The sequence below is a fragment of the Poecile atricapillus genome, chromosome Z (genome assembly GCF_030490865.1).
Source record: "Poecile atricapillus isolate bPoeAtr1 chromosome Z, bPoeAtr1.hap1, whole genome shotgun sequence".
NCBI classification, from domain to species: Eukaryota; Metazoa; Chordata; class Aves; order Passeriformes; family Paridae; genus Poecile; species Poecile atricapillus.
Genome location: NC_081289.1, coordinates 134,916,365 through 134,939,802, shown reverse-complemented (window position 1 = coordinate 134,939,802; position 23,438 = coordinate 134,916,365). Strand labels below are relative to the sequence as shown.

At 40.2% G+C, this 23,438-nt stretch overlaps 1 protein-coding gene across 1 annotated transcript; it reads right to left on the bottom strand.

Annotated features, from left to right (window-relative positions):
* Positions 1-34: 34 nt before the first annotated feature.
* Positions 35-16,649, bottom strand: AGXT2 (alanine--glyoxylate aminotransferase 2). Its single transcript, XM_058826418.1, has 14 exons — positions 16,572-16,649; positions 14,689-14,774; positions 14,128-14,312; positions 13,695-13,818; positions 12,737-12,831; positions 10,733-10,826; positions 9,663-9,756; positions 8,692-8,792; positions 7,571-7,663; positions 6,730-6,862; positions 5,518-5,606; positions 3,933-4,082; positions 3,495-3,593; positions 35-1,467 (listed from the first exon to the last, which is right to left on the bottom strand). Exons 1-14 carry the CDS (start codon positions 16,600-16,602, stop codon positions 1,357-1,359), a joined length of 1,485 nt encoding a protein of 494 aa, XP_058682401.1. The 5' UTR covers positions 16,603-16,649; the 3' UTR covers positions 35-1,356.
* Between the last annotated feature and the right edge of the window lie 6,789 nt (positions 16,650-23,438).

Genomic DNA, 23,438 nt, shown 5'->3' with positions numbered 1-23,438 from the left:
TTTGATCCCTCTGTGGGCCATTCACTTAAGAGCTGGGCTTGATGATCCTTGTGGATCCCTTCCAGCTTAGACTATTGTTTGATCCGCTATCAAATATGAAACACTGCCAAGACATGGGTTCTTCTTCTAATTAATTACTTAATTAACATTAAGCAGCAGACAGAAAGGAAGGAGTTAGATGACAAAGCTGTTTAATCAGTTTGACAATTCCTATTGGTTTTGTACATCTACCTCCATGGCAGGTGTTGGTGAAAAAAAAGTCTAGTGGAACAGCCTTGCTGGAGTGAGGGAGAAGACAATGAATGAATGAATTTGTTCTGATTTCTGAGGAGAGACACTGCACTTCTGTTTAAAGGCATAATCTGCCTGATCTTGAGTAGGAAAAAAGGTGGGCTAACACCTGAATTTGAAGTGGAACTGGGTTGTACACAGGACTTATCAATGGAGTTGCAGAAGGCAGTGCTCAGCAAAGGCTGTATGATATTGTTTAGGACCCATGGAGTAAGATTCGGAGAGGTACTGATGCTCTGTCACCAAAGTTCCTGTAAAGTACTGTCAGAATATTCTCCTCCCCCCAGCTTGACATGGTACTTCGTTGAGTCAAGGATTTTTTCATATATTAAAATTGGAATAAAAGTAAAATGAGAAATGTACAGTTCTTGCTGACTGTCCACAACATTTGGTTTTTTTATTGGAAACTGAAGGAAGCAATGACCTTACACATTAAAAGGTGATTATGTAAGAAAGAACATCTTAGTCCACATTCCAGAGTTTGCACCTTTACAAAATGATTAATAGATGTGCCGTGCAATCCCAAGAGTGGCAGGAGGAAAAGAGAAATGTGTTTTGGAGACGGTGATGACTGGATTTCTTATCCCCATGAAAAAAATAATTACTGTAATTATAAACATCTCAGCTGTGCAAACTGCTTGTAATGCTCTAATTACAGTGTGTCTTTGTAGGCAGGGTAAACAGTTTTAACTGAAATTTCTTCCCCAACTCTTTCTGTCACTCTTTCTGAAAATTACTGATTTTGATACAACTTTCACAGGGGAAAGAAGAACATATGCCTGCCTCTCTATTTGGTACTCTGTTAATCCAGTCAGTGTTTTTCTGATAATGGCAAAATAGGTGTGCAGTTCACAGAAATCAGCACTGTAGAAGTGAATTGTACATTTAGAAAACAGATTCCACCGTGTCCTGTGGTGAACACTGTCTCTCAGGATGCTCTTGTGATATTGAACAAGCATGTAATCGTCACACTATGATTTTATCTTCCAGGGTAGATTAGTGCCCAGTCTGGGTTGCAAGTATCAGGGATTGTGTGTGCCTGTCATAGAAGGAAACAAATCAAGTCTATTTTGCAGCTGCTCTTTCCACATGTCTCTGTAAAGCAGTATGAAATACTTCCACAGCAAAGTCGACGTCCCTCTTAGTAATGCACATAGGAGGCTTAATTCTGAATGTCTGAGGAGAGAGCAAAAAGAAAAAGAAGTGTTCAAATTGTACAGAAAGAATTTGGTTTCAACAGCCTATCTGGGTTAGCACTCCCGCCCTAAAAAAATGAGGAAAAAAGGGAGAACAGCAGTGCAGGTGCTGAGGCTTATGATAAATGCACTCTGAAGTGGAGCAATTTTGAACTTGACTGCAGTGAATTGCATCTGACTCATGACCCCCTCTTGATAACCTAACTGCCTCCACAAAAGACCTAAGTAGAGTAGGTCATGTCTGCAGCTCTGTTACTGCAGACAGACAGAGTAAAATCTCAGATGGATTTGTACAAAGAAAGAACAGAGACACACGTATTTTCTTTCCTTGCAGCTCTACCACAGGGAAAAGTAGTATCTGCTGAGAGTGGCAGGCTGTCTTGAATTGTGTCAGCCCATTTGCTGTTTTATTATAGGCTGTTTTTAAAGGCTTTTAAGAGAATGCATTATGAATGAATCACTATCTTGTAGTTAGGTGCTATAACTGGAATGCATGTTGATCAGGAAGGATTATATGTACAGTTGCACTTGTCAAGAACATAGACTCCTAAATCTGAAGGTTTGATCTAGGTTTTTAAGATTATTTATATTCCATAAGAATCTTAAATTTCAGATTTTTTCTGGCATCAGATCACAGGACTTAATACAGTAAGAGTGGAATAATGGGCTTTCCCACCCACAGCCCCTACTGAAGCAAACACTCACAGATAAACAGCCCTCTCATCAAACAGAATGAGACTTTACAGCACTGAGCTTCAGCTTGTTACCTGTCTCCTGATCTGTGACTTCGGGAAGAACTGATGAGGTGACAGACACAGCGTCTGGTTTATTTCAGCTACCCTCCATCCAGCTCAAATAGAAGCTGCCACCTCTGTGTCAATGACCAGGCCAGCCCTGAGGCAATTCTCTGCCATTAACTGAGTGCTGTAGGGAACTGGTGCAGTGTCCTGGCTACAGCACGAACCACATCCTCAGCTGAGGAGGGCTGATGGCCTTCACATCCAATTCTCTCTTTTGTGCTGTTGCTGAACTTGCTGTCAACACCTTTTTTTTCTCCTTTAATTATCAAAGAATTAGTACATTACCAGCTCCCCAGTCTCAAAGAACTATTGGTTTTGTACTGATGTGTAAGGTGATAACCTAAACTGAGCAAAGACTTGGTCCTGAGTATTGCTGAGTTCTTCTTATTGAATAGAAGAAGAAAAGGAGAAGAAGAAAACCTTGGTTTTCTAGGGGAAGTCGTCCCTTTAAAGGAAAACGCCAAGCTTTGAGTTTGCTACAGAATATTTGAAAATAATCAAATAGTTCCTGCCCAATTTTAAAATCAGTAACATTAAACAGAGATAGAGTATATACTCCTAAGAGTATACATTTTCTAGTTTATTTACTAAACTAAATTAATTTAACTTGAGGGAAGTGGGGATGTTGTTCACAAGGACAGAAAATGTGGGAAATGGAAAAATAGAAACTTCACGGATGCTGAAGGGTTCAATCTGCAGCCTTGGAAAGAGCTTGGCTTAATGAGATTATAAAGGTACACAAACATTAAGCAGAAAAATTATAAACTTATGTTCCTATAGTTATAAGTAAGAATATGCCTTGAGTAAGTAAGAAATTATATTAGTTAAAATAGTGAAAGGTTTAAGCTGTAATAATGTGACTTACAGGGTAGGATAGGGATCTAGAAGCTATAATAGAGGTGTGTGGGGGTACATGACCTATCAGTTTATTAGCTGAAGGACAGACATGGCACAGCAAAATTAAGCAAAGGTGATAGGTTATTAAGTAGAAACAAGTTTTGTGTTAACATTGGATGAAAATGTTACATATTACTGTGTGAAGAAGAAACCTGTGACTACCTTTAAGCTATGGCTGATTGTTGCTGCTATCGACACTGATATCGGGCTAACTTGAGCAATAAATCATCTTAAATAGCATGGTGATCCCATTGCTCATTTTTCATCTCAACAAGAAAGTAAGCTTTATTTATAACCAGAGGTTTAGTACCTGACTGTAGAGCCCTCCTCTGCCGATCAGAACCCCCATGTCTTTACAGTCTTCCCAAATCTGATTTATTTCTTCAGCTGGAAGAGGGCGCCGACTGTCCTAAGGGAAGGAAATACTAAACTTCACATAGATATTCCAAATTAGTTCTGCGACAAAGATGTATATTCCAGTCTCTCCAATAAATCTCACCTCTAGCTGAAAATGTTAGCTGCACAACTTATCTGTTCCCATGAGTCAGTGCAGTTAAGGTGCACTGTTTACTCAAAGCTTGTGAAATAGCTGGATGATGGAATTTTCTGGCTCATTTTTAGCCAGAAAATTCCATGTTTTCCCACCTCACTGTCTGCTTTTTAACAGGAAATACTATTTCAGCTGAAATTAAATGTGATAAAACTTTCAATGGCACTGTAAATTGAAAGGAATGAAGAAGTCACTAACCTTATCTGTCACCATTTCTACTCCAATCATAAGTCCCTTGCCACGGACATCTCCAACAATCTCAAACTTATCCCGTAGTTTAGCCAGCTCCAGCAGCATGTATGTTCCCACATCCTCACTGTTTTTTTGTAGACCATCTTCTTCAATAGCCTGGTTAAAATGAAGTACCATGACAGTGTTGCAGGAAAGGCTTTCAAAACATTCTGTTAATCCCCGCTGAACCTGACACCATATTTATCTCACTTCCTTGCTATGTTCATTGACTACATCAGTGCTCACGTTTCCCTTTTCTTAAAATGCTCTTACCAGCATCAGAATACCATTTCACATAATACTTTGATGTTTCTTTGGGATTTTTTAAATTTTTCTTATTAGATTTACTTTACTTAGATTTAATCCAGTAATTCCTGCTCATGTGTACTCATAACTGGAAAATACCTGACCAGAAGCATTATTTTCAAAATCTTATCAGAATATTTTAATTTTTTTCAGTATCATGAGAAGAATATAATTAAATAATAAAAACCAAGGCTTATCCATGTGTGTTAGCAGAGAACAGCCTGAGTACTACATTATATTTAGCAACAACATGTTTTCTAATAACAATCTTTTCTTCTTTCTTTACAATGTCCTTCTTAATCAGAGCTCTTATTTGCAGGCACACACTGGCACCTACACACAAACCATTACATGAACTTAACATTTGTATTTAGAAAAATTACATTTAAAAACTAATTACAGAAGATAAAGTGGTTGTTTTTGGTTTTTTTTTCTTTTTCTTTTTTTTTTTCTTTCAACTCCATTTTACTCTTGCAAACTCTAACAATCTCCTTGGATTATTTCAGAGCCAGGCTTCAAGTTATTTCAGCGTCAAAAAACCCCAAAACGTGGGTTCTTTATACAGTCATCCATCTTAGTAATAGCTTAAACTCCCCCAAACCACTCAGGAAAGTAACATGAATAGAAACAGTGTCTGCTGTAATGAAGTGAGCTTAGTGAATGAATGTTCTGTGCATAATCAAGACAAATAGAAACCTACTACCCACTGACTGATTTTCTACTGGATAATAAGTGAAATGTGTTGCACATTTTTCTATTTTCTTTTTCATGAGGTAATTTTTTTTCCCCAAAAGGATTTCTGACCTTAGGTATTTGTAACTGTCTGGTCATTAAGGTTTTTTTTAAGCATAAGGTAAAAGCCGTTCCATTAAAAAAATTTTGTTAAGCATGTGTGCCAGAAAATAGATTAGTTTTAGCTATGGATATGTGTAATGCTGTGAAAGAATTAGCTAAGGCTTTTGAGAAAGTAATCTCCTACAATTTTATTAACCAAGTAAAGAACCCAAGGGAGATAAAGATGATTCTGAAGTCATAATTATAGGGCTCCCACTCTTTCTAGAGATCTGAAAATTTTTGAAATTAAACTAATCAGGATTTTTTCCTGTGAATGGGGCACACTGACCATGTTTATGCCCTTTACTTAGTTACTTAAAAAATCACCCATATAGAAATTTATACTTGCAATTTTCATCTTTCAATACAAAGAACTTGTGGTATAGATAAATTTATGTAATGTTCTCCCTACATCAAGAACTGCAGCTCCAACTACACAGGCCAGAGGGTTTCCTCCAAATGTATTAAAGTGAAGGTTTTGAGCCAAGGAACTTGCAATCTCTGAAAGAAAAAGAACAACGCCAGTTACTCCTTCAGTTCATAGAATCACAGAATGGTTTGAGTTGGAAGGGGTCTTAAAGATCAGCCAGTTCCAATCCTCTTCCAGGTGCAGGGACACCTTCCACTGGGCTAGGTTGCTCAGAGCCCCATCCAGCCTGGCCTTGACCACTTCCAGGGATGGGGCATTTCCAGCTCCTATAGGCAACCTGTGCCAGTGCCTCGTCACCTACACTGTAAAGATTTTATTTCCTCATATCTAGTCTAAACCTAATCTCTTTCAGTTCAAAGCCATTCCTCCATGTCCTGTTACTCCATGCTCTTGTAAAAAGTCCCTCTCCATTTTTCTTACACTGGAAGGCCACAATCGGTCACCCCAAAGCCTTCTTCTGGCTGAACAATCCCAATTCTCTCAGCTTTTTCTTCTTAGGAGAGGTGCTCTGCCCCTCTGATCATCTTAGTGGCCTCCTCTGCCTTGTTTGGTAACTGTACTTCCTGCTTTAAACATTTGTTACTGTAACAACAGCTAAATGTTGTTGTGAAATTTTTGTGAAATATGAGACATTTGCTATGTTCAACTCTGATTCTAAAGGAGACACAGAAAGATTTCCTTAAAGCAGTCTGTGCAAAATATGAGTATTTCCAAAAAATATAGTGCCTAGCAGATGCCAAAACAAAACTCCTTCTAAAAGTCATGCTTCTAACGTAAGCTCTCACCTGCCATCTACAGATTTTCCTCACTAGGTTAAGCCAGCCATTTGTAGGAAATCAAGCAGCTGGGTAACATCCTACCCTATGTACTCACAGTATATTTATCAGTGAATTCAGTTATGATTTCCAGGCTCTTTTACCAGCCCTACAAACCACTCACAACTCCATTCCTGCTTCAGTTATACAACTAAACTCATTTAAATACAGCTCTGTACTGATACAGCACAACACGTAGGGAAACAAGTGAAGCAATGAGGATCCGATTCATTATCTCAATCTATCCAAAAGAAAGACTGAGATAAAGTTTATAAGCAACATTCAGCTTTTCAAACACACATCTCTCTGCAAGTAATTATTTTGTATTGTAGTTTGCAATTACTCTGTTTTATGTCATAGAATAACAGAACACTTTTACCTTTTGTTGTAACAACAGCTGCCATTGGGAAGCCATTACCGATTCCTTTTGCCAAAGTAACGATGTCAGGGACTACACCATGTGTTTGAAATCCCCAGAAATGGCTGCCTGTCCGTCCAAATCCTGTCTGTACCTTTCAAAGGAAAAATTCAGAGAAACACTCATCATTTTCTCACACTTTGTGATATAGTTTCTTTCCTTGTCTTTCAACTGTTACTGATTTGCATAAAACAGCAACTACATCTGGAGTCAACTTGTATTAGGAGCCCTATTCAGATGGTTCTACACAAAATGCTATTTATTGTAATTGGGTTTTTCTTTCATGTGATAACATATCATCATGTCTTAGGCTTGGTAAGATATACAAATAAGATGCAGCTTCCATTTCAAAGTGGAGAGGAAATGTAAAAGCATTTGAAGCACTTTATACTATTTTAATATTGTTTTAGCTAAGAAAATTCTACTTCTAAAACATATTTGCAGAGGCATAGCAATCAACTCTCTTCTATAGTCTATGTCTGTCAAAAATAGTTATAAAAGGAAGGGTTATTTTGACAAATCTTCCATCACAAGTAGCATTTGTTGCATATTTGTGCAAATTTACTGCCCCCAGAAGATAAGGACTGAAGTCTGCTACAAATATTACCTTTGCCCAAAATGAGAATAAAGGCAGGAAAAAACTGAGATTCCTATGCTTGAAAAGATGAAGTTTAACACCATATTAAACTTAAGATATGAAGTGTATTGCATTTCACTTAGATTATTTCCAGACTTCCAGCCTTTTATGATAATTTCAGAGGTACCCACCTCTAGAATTCTCACGTAAAAAAATCTTACTCACTTCATCTGAAATGCAAAGGCCCCCTCTTTCCCTTATAAGCTGATAAGCTTCCTTTAAGAAATTTCTTGGGTACTGAACAGCTCCATTAACACCCTGCCAAGAGAGAAACACAATGTTTTCAGGAACAAATAAGGAAACAGGAGTTCTGCTTGAGAAAAAAACCTAGCAGCCCTCAGGTAACAGCAGGACTGCTGTTTCAAGGTTCTTTCTCCAGCAATGAAACCACTTCAGAAAGCTCCTGCTCAGGTCATGCATTCCCATTCCACAGTGCTGCCTGCTGTTCTGTTAGTTGTGCTGGCATGAATGTTTGTGAGGCCATGATCACTGTAAGACCAAGTCAATTAACAAAAAACTGCCAAAACAAGGACTGTGAAAATCTACACATAGCAAAACCCAGAAAATGTTTGCTGATGAAGTTGGCCAGAGAATTCATATTCCTTCTTTGGTCAATTTGTTTAGAACATTGCCTCCTCAACATCTTTTCCCCTTGATAGTTTGCATTTGCATTGGAAATTCAATTCTAACCTACATCTGGACCACAACAGATTTTTAGATTCAAGTATGTAAGTGCTTTGAAAACAGCAAAACCAGAGAATTGCTCCAGTTTTTCCTTGAAGTCACAGTTCTTACACTGTTTCTCTTGCCCTGGATAAGTTCTCCATTTTTCCTATTGAAGAATCACATATAAAACAATCGTGAACATAGGGTAAAACATAAGGAGAATGAATCCTGTGGCCATCAGGGGACAACATGACTAAAAGAGGGAGAAGGGGGGTTGGGGTTGAGTTTACAGAAATAGTAATGAATATTTAAAGGAGACAATAGAAGCCAAACCATAGCATGCACCACATTCACTATTTAACTGCAGAAAAAATGTGTATATTTAATCATGATTCTGTGTCAAATTTCACAAGAAAAATCCTAGTTCCATTGGAGTCAGAGACAAAAGCTGAAATTTGAAGGCAGTGCATCCAGTCTTTCAAACATTTAAGGTGTTTAAAGCATTAAAAATCATAGTAAAAATCAGCAAACATCTAGTTCAGGTTGCAGCTAAAGAATATCAGATTTGAGTATTTCACACTACTTGTGCTATCACAACTGAAAAATGGCAAACTACCTACTTGAATTGGTTCAGCAATGAATCCAGCTACTGTCTTGGGCACTGAGGTATTCAGAGTGTCTTTGAACTGTTCAATGTACTGGTCTTTTGCAAGACATGAACCTGTTTACAGGGGAAACAGTTTGAAGGGAATTTACTTAATATGACACAAAACTAGCTTTAAAACATGAAACTGTTCATCTAAGCAACAAATGTTGTATGACTGCATAGTAAATATCACCCCTCAAATTAACAGTAGAAAGGTAAATGTCAAAGGAGAGTCTCTTTCCTTAAATCATGTGTACTCCATGGTTAGTGCAGGTAGGAGGATTCTGGAGAATACAGTCTGTGTTTAAATCATGAACAGAGCAAGTAGTATGGCTAATGCTGCCATTCATTAGGGATGGCAAAGTTAAAATCAAACCATTCTGTTACATATGCATAGGAATTAAAATAATAAAAGGTGCTTGTTGAAACAGTAGAAAAACTGCTTGGAATTTTCGTTAGTTGCAGTAGAGGAGATTTCACATTGTCCTGTGTATGGAACATTTTGCCCCATGAAAGACCTCTGCCTATGGCTAGCTGCAGGCTGTCCTTACTATTTGCCTTATTCCAATATAAAAGCTGAAAGCTGTCAGCAAAATAACACCACCAGCACCTCTGCTCTTCCAGATGTGCTGAAGTGATTTCCACAGCTTCCAGAGTTGATCATGACAAACAGTGGAAACAAACACTGGGATTTCAAAAAGAAATATGAGAATGTGGTGCCCTCTGTCCCAGATTTTTCCCATTGGAATGCAGGGTCCTGAGAGTCTCTGAATTTTTTTTTTAATTTTTTTTTCTTTTTTTTTTTTTTGTTCAGCCTTGCAAAACTTAACCAGACATCTACTTTGCTTGAGGAGGTAACTATAACTTATTTTCACTTATTTATTTTATTAGAGAAGCCCTCTAGTATTTTGTAATCCAAAACCCAAATTTTTGTCATGGACCAACCTTCAGTACAGCTGCATTTTCGAACAGTTTGCACAGGTGAATCTCTACAATGGCTGCCTCCCCATGGACCACGGAAAACATCTGGTAACATTGTCTGTCAAGAAGAGAAATAGCTACAGATTTGATGACACCCTTCTAAGAGATCTTTTGATCTAAATGACTAATGACGAAACAGAAAAACAGCTGTCACAGTGAAGGGGCAAACACAGTTCAAGAAACTTGTCTGAAGAACACTTGGAAGTAACACCAAATAACCAAGACAGCTTTGGAACCAACAAATTTAGACTGTTCCAGCAATAGTAACTCAACTGACTTTTTATTCCCTTTTTTGTTCTTAGTCAGGATATTGGTTATCTAAACATAATGCCAACATTTTAAGAATTGCTGGTAGCATTTCAGTAATCTGAAGTATGAACAAAATCTGCAAAACTGAGTGAGGCAGGCAAACCTAATAGGGACAACTCCAGCTTTCTAATCCTTCCTGCTGATGAAACACCACGTGAGTTCAGGCCATTCACTGGCTGGGAAGCTGCTGTAAATGAGCCTACCTATGGTTAATAATGTGGCTGAGCTGTCACCTGTAGTCATCAACAGCAACTTCTAGACTGAAAATTACTCCAGTCTGCTCAAGAGCATATTGCCATTTAACCTCAGTGGATCTCCTTAGCAGACATGTCTCCTGTCTTCCTGAAATAGGATTCCTATTCACTGTAGCGAAGGATCTGCTCCAGACCATCTGAAAGCAGCTTTGCACAAAACAAACTTGAAAAATGGGGTTCAGAACATTATTTTATTCCTTACACAGACTCCCATGAAAGCATCAAGCATGACTGACGAAATGCAAATCACAGATCACTCATGTTATGGCTGTCCTAACTTAAAATTAGCCTGAGAGCAAAAGGGGACTCTGGCTCTTGTTGAATTTACACAGCATGAACTGCTACACTGCAGCTTTGATTAGTGATCATAAAGTGCTTGAAGGCAGGAAACACAGCAATTGCTGAAATAGTCAAATAAACTGTTAGTTACCCAGATTATTTAAAAAAAAAGAAAATTAAAAATAATCTCACAGATGTACAGCCAAAGCCATTGGCAACACCATGCTTATAAGGAGTCAGAGATGTCAAACCCAGCGTGTAAGGGCTGCCTCCATGGTATCCTCCTCTGTTCAAACAAAGAAAGCAAATCAACATCACTCATTTCCAAGAAGTGTCTGGAGCAATATCAGTTCTGAGAAGGCATGGTTCTGAGCTACAAATTGTTGGGAAAAATGTGCATTGTTGAAACTAATGAAACATGTTGAAACAAATTCCTACTGCCATTTTTCCCTCTGCCTTTTGACTCTGACTGCAACTTCAAATATAAAAACTGTGAAGAAATGTTTGCGAGGAGATGAGTACAATCATTGGAACCAACAGTAATTCAGACAGTGCCTTGTGGAGTTCTGCTGCAGCAGAATCGGTACCTGATCCCTACAAAGGAAACTGACTCGATCTTCTCGAGTGGCCAGGCTAGCTCAGTGATGAGGTTTCTCTTCACTCGAGTTTCGAGCCAGCATATGTTTGTGGGGTTCACTGATTTTCTTCAAGAATTCAAGTCTATAGAGCGAGTAAAGAAATCAGGGGGTACTCTCTCTCTCTGGTTTGCAGTCCACAGTTTATTTCTGTGAAGGGGAATCCAAAGGACGAGAGACAAAGGATTTGGGGTCTGGGGGGTTTCTTTTAACAGGGTTTCTCAGAGGGTGGGAACATCAGAGAAAGAACCAATTATTTTTCTCAGTTAGTACATCTTACAAACTTTCTACAAATCAAGGTTACACACACCAAGATAAGAAATAACAGACACCAACTTCTTCAAATGCCCACAAAGGTGTAGGAGTATTCTCCACAGAGGGACAGAGGGGGAGAGAGGGGGGGGCTTGGTTTCCTGGCAACACAGGGGGGAAAGAAAGGGAAGGCAAGGTAAGCATGCCCTCCCAGCTTCCATAGCTCAGAGGCATTCTGGGACAGGAAAAACAAAGTTAGAAACTTCCGTGTTGGAAAGAAGGGTCTCTCTTCTCCCAACCCCGTGCTTTCCTGGGCTAAAGAAACTTCAAGCAGCTGGAAATGCCAGCACGGTCTTCTCTTTACTCTATCCGGCCTCTCGCCGTGGGGCTGAGGAGAGAAACTTCAGCAACCATGGTAACTTGACGCCAGGTAAACAATTAGGAGAAAGGGAAGCTGGGGGGGGGGGGGGGAAATCACAACTAAAAGATGGGAAAAAATACTTTTCAAGCTATCAACTACAACAGAAACAACTCTCTTTTGAATCTTGGAAACAACTGTTGTCTCCAACAGATGCTGCCAATCATTAAACTAGATGGTGCTATGATTTGATTCATAGACAAAACAAAACTGTTTAGTGAGAATATACAAGCAAGGTAGGTACCCAATGTTCTGTTGAACATAGTAACAGAAAAATATATCTCTTCATTAACACGGCCTTTTATTCTAATATTTGAGGTAAAGTGAACTGTTTATGCTGGTGTTTACAGTGTACTGGTGTTCAGCCCAGCTCCATCCCTGTCATTAGGCCAGAAGAGCTGTTTGTGTATATGTGCAGTGAACTGTGGTTCAGGGCTCTGACAGAAAAACAAGGCAGCAAAGCAAACAAAACAAAAATCGACTTCCAGGCGGAGCAGTTCCCTGCTGAGGTTCAGTGCACTGCTGTTCCAGAGGTACCTTTGCACCCCTCACCAAGGGGCACTGCAGAAGGGAAACGGAGGAAGAATGGAGCAGTTGCTCCGTCTTGGTCTGGCCATGAACAAAAGTCTACCAAAACACACCCTAAACACAGACATCAGATCATTTTCTAGGTAACACAAGCAAAAATTGCAGGTTGCATTTTTATTGCAAACTAGTTCTAACATGTATGAAAACTTCAGCTCCTGGTTTACTCCTCTTTGTCAAATAAAGTAATTTTATAGCATTTTCCTCTGCAGACCGGGTGAAAGAGTTCCCAGTTATTTCTAGTTTTAGGCATGTAGAGAGTGATCCCATACACAGAGGAGTTTTGTGAAGCTGTGTTGGCATTACCTGAGAGAGATGACGTCGAAGTTATGAGTGTGTACTCTTGCCATGAACATAGCTAAATCATTGGCTTCTGACCCACTGTTGGTGAGATAAACCACCTGTGGGAAAACACTTGGGGTCAGTACAGCACAAAACCACCTTCTTCTCTGGCATCAGACCATGTCCCCTAATGGCACGATGCACTCTAGCCTAGCACTGCCACAGGGCGACCTCACCACGATAAAATTAGCGTTGCCCTTATGCTCTAGATGAGAACAAAGATCCAACTGATATGCTCTGGGAAGGTACAGAAAAATCTCAAAGGGTTTCAGTTTACAGGTTTTCCTAAAATGGATTTCTGATTGGAAGAAATTAATGTGTTGGGTCAAACTAAGCAGGACATTTAAAAAAAATTTTTTTACTCTCCTTCCATCTTTAAGATTGCAGTAGCATCATACTCTTCTGATAGCCCAATTTCATTTTACCACCAATTTATTTCACCTGAAAACAAAAATTATTTTTCTTACTCTTTCACTGAGTATGAAACATGACATATGTTTGTGAAACATTTTTGTGGTTTATCTAGTTAAATATCGGTAATCATTTACACATACTACACAAAATACTGTCAAACAGTTTTCACTGTGGATTTTCATGAGATCAAGAAAATTAAGGCTGGCTACCTGTGAGAATAGTAAACATTTTCTTCTTTCCTTTTATGTAATTTTTAAGCTGGCAATGCCTCTTCACAGTGACAAATGAAAGGAGAAAACAAACAGAACAGAAACTGGGAATATTATGCTTGTCTGCAGCTAGGTCTAAAGAAAAGGCCCTGAGGGCCCTCACACTCTTTAACTCACAGTCTGTATTCCCCATACAGATTTTCTCTCCAGAGATATCATGGCTCTCGATTATTTAATAAATACTTCTTATAAACAGACACCTACTTCACCAGCCCCTTCTCCTGTCAGAAGCAATTTACCTTCAGTGGATCTGGAAAAAGAGAAGTTAGCCTTTCAGCATACTCGTGGATTGCTGGGTACATGTAGATATTGGTGGTATGCCACAGGCGAGCCAGCTGCTTCTGGGTAGCCATAGTTACCTTCCTGCATGTAGCAAGGGAGAGACAAAGGGATTGAATTCCACACAGGCTCCACACTCACACATGCACATATCTCTGTGTTATTGATTCTGCAAACACAGATGCTGCACCGTGTGCCAGATGGAGGAACAAGCAGACCAAAATAATGAATTCTTGAAAATGCAGCAGAAATTGAACTAACTGTGACACATGACAATTCAGTAAATTATATTCTGGTTCTAGGCTCATAGTGCTGCAGATTAATGAAGCACAAAACAAACTTAGGTGTCTCTTCCTGTATTTTATACCATAAATCAAAAAGCAACATGCTTACGGGTGACAGTGTCCAACACTGACAGTGACAATTCCAGCAAAGAGATCAAGATATCTTCGTCCTTCATGATCAAACAACCACTGCATATGTCCCTGGTGCAGCAGCAATGGTTTCTTGTAATACGTTCGCAGAGAAGGCGCAATATTTTGTTCACGGATCTTCTGCACACGTTCATACGGATAGGACTGAGTGGAATAAAACAGTCAGTATCCATCCATGCCTCCTAAAAATTCAGACTCATGGAGCTGCTGTGGAGCACATAGATTACACAGCTGTTTACAGGATTTAGATTGTAGCAGATTCTGGCACATAGAGGGCTGTTCTACAAACCTCTTAAACACAGTTTTTTGAAATAAGGCTGCTGTTCTGCACACAACTCTTTCTTAAATGTTTTCAAATTACAGATTTGTCACACAGGTATATCTGCAGGTTATATCCTGGTCATAGCAGTGGGGTTTTGCCCAAAGAAGCAAATTTTATAATCGTGTTTAGCAGATGAGCCTATCACCCAAACCCAGTAATGAAATTTTATTTAAATTCAGTGTAGTATGCATGACTTACTTCATATTTTTCAGGTACAAAATCACAAGGAGGCATTTTTGCTTGTATGGAGACAGAACTTTTCCATTTCTGCTGCCTAAAGGCAACTATAAAATAGTAAGAGAATTATGAAACATTTGGCAAACTACACACCTGGAAGATTTGCTCAGTAAGCTTGTTCAGGGAATACACAGCTACAGTCACAGAAAGTTTTGGAGGGTGTTTTTGGTCTAAGTTTTCTTTGGGGAAAAATAAGTAATAGGCAGAATATATGTAATTTTAAAAGAAAGGCATTTATGTCTCATCCATTAAAACTCAAGTTTTCATTTTCATGTGGACTTCTATTTTGACAGAAGAATAATTTTTATTTTAAAAATAAAAACTGTTTCTAATACAAGTCCTTGCCTGGAAGCAGTGGGTGAATGCGCTACAGTCAGGGTGACTGCAGCACGGGCAGTGCTCCCAGGGAGCAGGACAGAGGCCCAACAGACCTGAACGAGGTGGGCAAAGCAGAGTTCACTGAGAATGCCCCGCAAAAGTGGAGCTGAGCAGGTTCAGGGTCCACCCAGGGAGCCCAGGCAGGAGCAGCAACAGATGGGGCCAGAGACAGGGATGGACACAAGGCTACAGCAGAAGTCCAAGGTCCATCCAGGAGACAGAGCCAGGGCTGGGCTGGTGGCAAGGCTCATGGCTCAGCTGGGGCAGGGACTGGAGGCTCAGGGCAGAGATGAAACAGGGCTAAGGGTACAGCCCTAGATGAAGCTGTTCAGGGGATGCCACCTGTCCTTAGGGCCCTGACAATTCCAGCTGCCATCTTCCATCCTTGCTCCAAAATCCTGGGAACATCACACCATCTTGCCTTTTATTTAACTGCAGATAGAATTCAGCAGGTAACAGAAAGAGATACCTGATTGCCCAAAGAGGTTGTGGAGTCTCCCTCACTGGAGATACTCAAGAACTATCTAGACACAATCCTGTGCCTTGTGCTCTGGGATGGCCCTGCCTGAGCAGGCAGGTTGGAGCAGATGACCGGCAGTGGGCCCTTCCAACCTGACCTGTTCTGTGATTCTGCAAGGAGTTGTTTCAAAAGACTCTATTTCTGCACCTGCAACAGTATCTCCTGAGAGTTGTACATTGGTTTTTAAAAGCCTAAGGTTTTAACCAATTTCTAAAACACATCTGAAATGTAAATGACTGAAGAATAAAGTTTCCTGAAATTAATTACATGGAATGTCACTTCCCTTACAACCACTTACAGCACTAACGAATATAGAATCTACAAGAGTCCAGTCTCAAAAAAGTAGTTGAAAACCCACGAGTTGGCGAAGTTCTACTCTTGGAACTCTTCCCAAGATTTGCAGCTACAGTGAAAGTGCTTCTCTCCCGCGCTGCTCCGCGGTGCTCCCATCCCTCCTGAATCTGCACGGAGCGGCTGCAGGGACCGCGGCGGGCCCCGGCCAGTCCCGGTCCTCCGGCCCCGCTCCTCCGGCCCCGCTCCTCCGGCCCTGCTCCTCCCGTCCCGCTCCTCCGGCCCCTCTCCGGCAGTCCCTCTCCTCCGCCCTGCTCCTCTGGTCCCGCTCCGGCAACCCCGCGCCCCCCGCGCTCCCCACGCCGCCCCCTCACCGCTCCCCTCACCGCCCCCTCACCGCTCCCCTCACCGCTCCCCTCACCGCTCCCCTCACCGCTCCCCTCACCGCTCCCCTCACCGCTCCCCTCACCGCTCCCCTCACCGCTCCCCTCACCGCTCCCCTCACCTCTCCCGCCGCCGCTCCCTCACCCCTCCCCTCACCTCTCCCCTCACCGCCCCCTCACCGCTCCCCTCACCGCTCCCCTCACCGCCCCCTCACCGCTCCCTCACCTCTCCCCTCACCGCCCCCTCACCGCTCCCCCCGCCGCTCCCTCACCGCTGCCGAGCCTCCGCAGACGCCCCGCCATGTCCGCCCGCCCCGGGCAGCGGCACCGCCCCGACACGTGTGCTGCGAGCCGGCCGGACACATCGAGCTGTCCACCTGCTGTCGTCCCGTGCTGTCCCCCAGTGTTATCCCGTGCTGTTCTGGTGTCATCGCGTGCTGTCCCATTAATGTCACCCTATGCAGTCGCATCCCGAGTCTTCTTACACCGTTTGACTGTGAGGCCTTCAGAGGGCCCACGACAGGCTGGAGAGACGGTCAGAGGAGAATACTCTGAAATTCACCACAGGTAAATGCAGGTTCCAGCACCTGGGGAAGAACAACTTTGTGTACCAGCACAGGCGGGGGCCCAACCTGCTGGAAAGCAGCTCTGTGGAGAAGGACCTGGGGGTCCTGGTGGACAACAAGCTGTCCATGAGCCAGCGGTGCCCTGGTGGCCAGGAAGGCCAATGGAACCCGGGGTACCTTAGGAAGAGCACTGCCAGAAGGTCAAGGGAGGTGATCCTGCTCTGCTACTCAGCTCTAGTGAGGTCTCACCTGGAGGCTCTGCTCAGTCCTGGTCTCTGGAGCACAACAGAGACCTGGAGCTCCTGGAGTGGGTCCAGCAGGGAACTGCAAAGGTGGTGAAGCACTGGAACATCTCTTGTGAGGAAAGGCTGAGAGAATCAAACCTGTTCAGCCTCGAGAAGGGACAGCTGAGAGGGGACCTCATCAGTGTCTGTCAGTGCCTGCAGGGAGGGGTCAGAGGAGGGACCAGGCTCTGCTCAGTGGTGCCAGGCAGCAGGACACGAGACAACAGGCAGAAACTGATGTACAGGGAATTCCACCTGAACATGAGAAAAAACTTCTTTACTGTGTGTGTGATCATACAGTGGAAGAGATTTCCCTCTGCCTCCTTCACTGAAGTTATTCAAGAATACCCTGACTGTACGCAGTTTGGATGCAGTCCTCTGCTGTGTGCTCTGGGATGATGCTGCTTGAGCAGGGATTTTGGACCAGATGACCCACTGTGGTGCCTTCCAACCTGACCCAGTATGGCATTATGTTAAATATGTAAATCTGTGTGGATGAGGAGAAAGTGACAGATATGCTGAGAGGGATAACTGATGACCCATTTATTCCCTTGTTTTGGCTTTGTTTTGTCAGCAAAGAGGTGTAGCACAACCTCCTACAAGGATGGGAGAAGTGGGAAGCTGTATTTCCTCCATTACCTGTTCTCAGGCAAGCCCCAAGCAGCCATGCACTCAGTCCCCTACCAGTGGGACTGGGAGAAGAAGGGAAGGGAAAAAGCTGGGAAACCCTTGGGCTGAGATAGAGAGCTTGATAGGAAAAGCAAAAGCCACACATGCAAGCAAAGCAAAAGGAATTAATTCACCATGTCTCATGGTCAGGCAGAAGTTCAGCAATCTCCATGGTGACTTAGGAAGACAAACACCATCACTCCAAATGTCTTTACTCAGTACTTCACACTGAGCAAGGTGTCACATGGTCTGGAATATCCTTTTGGTCAGTTGGGGTCACATATCCCAGTTGTGTCTCCTCCCATGCACTCAGAAAAGGCCTTGGCTCTGACTAAACTCTGCTCAGCAACAACAAAATCATCTTTATTATCTGTGTTCAGCACAAACCCAAATCCTCATACCAACTACTGTGGAGAAAATTAGCTCTGCCCCGACCAAAACAAGCACATCCTTGTAATACTGAAGAATCAAGGGTCAAGGTGGCATTTCCTGGAATGGAAATTGGAACACAGTTTAACTAGGCACAGTTGCCAGTGAGAGGTATTTCACAGTGCCTTTGATGACCCTGCCTGCTCCTACGGTAGAAGGTTGACCACAGGTAGCCTGGGGGGGAGCCCCAGTTTTGCAGGAGAACTGCCCAATGTTGGTGCAAAGGGTCAGAGATTTGTACCCACTAGTAACTAGGGCAGTGCTTACACACATTAAGGTTCCCCCAGTCCCCAACCTTTCTTGATCAGACTTTACCTTTGCTAAACAAATCCCTGAATTTCAGTGACAAATATAATTTAAGTCAACATAAAGAGCCATAAAGAAACATAAAAGTTGTGACTTGGAATGTGAGCCATTTGTGTTATCTGGTTCAACTGATCAGTGCAGTGAAATTGGTTAAATATCTACATGGAGCTTTCCTTGTCCTACAGAGTGTCTTGGATGCCTGGATTTTCCTTTTTCTTTCTCTACATTATATAGTAGAAGTGTTGCATATCATGAAGAAATACAGAATTTGTGAATTTTATTCACGAACCTTTATTGAACTGAAATGCAAACACCATTGCAGAGATTTTACAATGACAAAAGATAATTAATCAGAAAGCTACAGACGTCATAACAATATTGATCTTACAAGTGAAAACACAAACAGATTCTATTAAAGCCAGCATTTTCAATATTAAGAACTTAAAAAATGTATTTGAAAGGATTTTTATTTAGATACATTTAGAAACAATGAAGAATTCCTGAGCAACTACTTTTATACCAGTATTCTCCAACCAAAGTACATACTACATATGAAATCTAATTCTTACAATTTCTTGTATTTTAGAAATTTGCAAAATAATTTGGATCTGGTTCACAGAATAATTGTGCTTAAAGTAATTCTGTTGCTACAGTAATGATGCTGTGATAACCTCTCATGTTCCACATTGCATACAAATTCTGAAACTGTACTGGGAAAAATGCCTAGCTTGTATTGCAAATCTACCAATGAAATGCTTTATGCAAGTGGAAATAAGTTTGCTCTAAATATTGGGTTATCTCTTTCCCTGCTGAAAATATAATGTTTATTCTGGATATTATTCAGAAGGTGTCAATTTTGTTTCTTTGGGAGACTGCTGGAACAATTAAAGGCAAAGGAGTTCCAGAGACTTTTACCCTCACTTAACATTATATCAGAAATTTGAACTAATACAATTAGTTAATGACTGCTAACATGGTTTTTTTTCTGGGCTGTACTTTTTTGTAACAGTGCCTTCAGTATTGCTATATCTTACACAATGACTAAAACATAAACAAAACACAACAAAAATATTTCAGAAGCCAAGATAATGCTGAATATCTCTGAGCAATATAACACATATATAAGAACTGATGGTAGTATTATATCTGATAAACCATTTTTATAGTCAGGATAAAAAAATTTACTTTCCAAAATGAAAAATAAACAACACTAAAGCAGCCCAGGAGCTCTTTCTGAGTACAGCTGAGCAGTAGTTTCATCTCCCTTTCGGAATGAAAGACAAAGGGATGAGAATTAAGAGTAGTCTACAGCATTATGAATATTAAAAAATATGATATGATATCATTATAGTTCTGCCTGTAGAAAAATCTGCCTTTTTCTAAACATGTATAATTTTCCATTCTACTGAAGGGATTTTTTTCTACAAGTGACTTGTACAGTGATTTCCAGCATCCTCTAAAAATTCTACTCAGTGCCACAAGTCTCTAAAACTAACCATTGCAGGAAATGAAATCTTTCAATGTTTATTGATGTCAAAATGAGGTGAAGGTACTCAGAAGCTCACAAAAATAGATCCAAAAGCAGCATTGTTTAAAAAAAAAATAGTTAAATAATGTCAAGATCCAAGACAAGCAGCATCACTGAGTAGAAAAGGACAATAAACCTTCCAAAAAGAGAAATATATAAAAAAAGATTTTTTTATATCTAACTGCTCTATGCACCAATATCTTGAGTATAAGATCAGCTTTTAGCATATCAACACTCTGAGAGGACACACAACTAATTCACGTATTTTTCCTAACTACTTCCAAGAGATATAATAGTGCCTTTTAAAAATGTAACATATTGAAGAAATGTATCTCAAACCCAACTTGGTAATTTTCAGAATTTATTACCAAGGTAGCAACTTCCCAGCTAAGGAAAGTATTAACAGATACATTGTCACAGGTACAAAGTGAAACAATGCCCAGAAATGCCAAGAGGCTGCTTAGTAATATCCCCAAAGTATTTTTTCTCTTGGAGCTTCTAGGTCATTGCCTTATATATATTAAATAAAAAAAAAAACAATGCTTAAGAATGGTAGACATATATGTGGGACAATGTAAATGGACAAATAAATCTCCCCTGTATATCTACGTGAAAAACGGAAGGTTGTTTATAAAAGCAGTTTATTTCTCTTGATTTTTTCCCTTAGGAATGTAGGAAATGCAGATCAGATGCTGAGTCTGACTCTTCGAGTTTTGTTTTTGCCTGGGACCAATGTCAGATATGGAGAAGAAAAATCCCATAACTGGTAGAAAACGAATGACCAGTTCTCATGTATAGGGCTTTTCCTGCTCATATGTAACAGCTGATCCATAGTAGCTGATTTCAGCATTTTGCCAACTCTTCAGCACTGCATAAGGCTTTACTGATTTTGTGGACTATATCAGGTAGCTGCCCACATTCCCACTTTAGATATAAAAGTATTTCCTTCTCTTCCTTTATTTCCCCTCACTAACTCATTTATCACTCCTCTCAGTTCTGCTAGTTCTTATTTTTTTACTGTCTATTCTCACATTTGATTCTTTCCCTTCCATTTTCTCTTCTTCCCCCGTTCTTCTCAGCTGTAGTCAAAAGGCATTTTTTCCCTCATCATCTACCATGTACTTCCCACAGTGACTGTACTCCTTTTCCTCTCTGTCACATGCAGCAAACTTTTCGCTCTTCCTGTCACTTAGTGGAGGACTTGGCAGGACTGGGTTAACATTTGGACTTTATGACCTTATAGGTGTTTTCCAACCTGAACTGTTCTATGCTTCTATCATATTTAAGTTCTTTATATCCCCATGTATTATGTGTTTAGGCATCCATTTATCTTTATTTTTCTGCTTGACATACACAAAAAAACCCCAAAGAAAATCCCTGATTTGTTTCAAAATGGTTTTCAAGGCTGGGCCACAAGGTTATTCAAATTGTTATAATTCAGTCTGTCCTTCCACACCCACAGGAGCTGGAGCCTGATTTTAGCGTGACAGTTTGATCTAGTTGAGAGCAGGGATTTCCATTTTTACTCAGAGACAGACTTGAAAGGCTTGCTTCCTAGGAACTCAGTTGAAAACAGATAATTCTAAATAGCAAATATTGACAAACACTAAGTTCCATAGGTGAGATCCAGAATGACAGCACCTCTGGAAAATTGGCTCAATCAGTCCTAGTGACCTGGGAATACAAATAGTGGCAAAAAACATTTCAGGCCAGGAAAGGGACTGATGCTTGACTGCCAATCTGGGCAGCAAGGATATTCTTACAAAATGGAATTTTCTTTAGCTTTCTTTTTTCCATATAATTAAATTAATTTAGTTAATTAATTAATTAAATTAATTAATTAAAGCATTTAATTTTGCTACACATCTCAAATATTCCATCCTCATACTACCACTGCAACAGAAGTGATGATTCCATGACAAGCTGTTTCTTAACAAAATAATTTGAACTTACAAATGAGATTTTTAAATTCTTGACAGAATGAGTCACAAATTTACACACACAAAAAAAGCAAAATGCTTTTTCCTGCTTGCCTTTTAAAGGGAGAAAAAAATAAAATCTGAGGTAGCAATTATTTGAGAATGTGATGCCTGATCTCATGACACTTTTTTTACTTCATTTGTCTTTATGGCTTTGCAGAAGATGTCTGATGTCTATCAAAAGGCTTACGTGACTTCAGTTTCCTTGCACAATGCCTTTAGATCATTTAGTCACCATGAACTTACGATATACACTTACAGGCTTCATGATGTAAACCCCACATATACAATGCTTCAGAGAGCACAAAAAGTTCTGCTTATTCATTTTAAACACCTGCTGCTACTACACTTGGGATACTTGAATGACATTTAAAGCAGCTGTCTATTTTTCAGCCATTTAAACATAGACACACAGATAGATATACTACAGAATTCACTGGTTTGACATAAATCATAATTACATATTTGTTTTACAGTTTGCTCCATAAACACACATATCCTCTCACTAATATTATATCAGGTTAATTCACTGCATTTTTATTAAATAATCTTTGTAGTTACATAGTATCATGAAAACCAAACTTAGTCTTAATCATATGTGATACTGAGCTTTGTGAGCATGTGCCAATTCATTAGTTTGTATTTCTTCTAAAGTCTGAAATATTACACAGAAATACTAAAATTGTACATCAAATATGCCTCTGCTGAAAACAAATCTAGTAAAAAAAAATATGATAATGAATCATATTTGCCAATACTGAAGAAAGCATGTTAAAATTAGTCTGAGTCAGAAGTAAAGGTAATTAAATAAAATGTGTATGTTCAATTTCAGGAGTTTTGTAAAACTATTTCTGTAGAAGAGTCTCTATGCTACTTTTTAGGCCTTTTATACTATCACAAAGTAGATCACACTCTAAATGACATGTAGATAACTTTGATGTTGAAAACATCATTCAAAGTCTTGAAACTATTATTCCAAGTAAGAAATCTGACTAATGGTGCAAGAGCTAGAGGGCTGATCCCTGTTCCTGCGGTAAATTCTGTTCCTCCCTCTGGATATCAAAGGAGGTGTCAAGAGCCTGTTTTTCCCCACTGTTGTGTCATAATTTTTACACTGATTGACTCTATCGAAGTGCTGCAAAAACTCAAGTACTTGCTAATGAAAAGCATAAAGACCTGCAAGCAAAAAGACTGTTGCAAACAGAAAAAATTAAGGATTTAAACATTCAAATGGCCAAACACTTAGCTGAAGATTATTTTGATTTTACAGAACACTTGTTTTTTATTTTTTTAATGTACTTTCAGATGTTTAAGGTCACTTTCAGAAGCTCTGCTACTGGGAGCAACTGGGTGTTTTGAAAAATGTAAGCAAATCCAA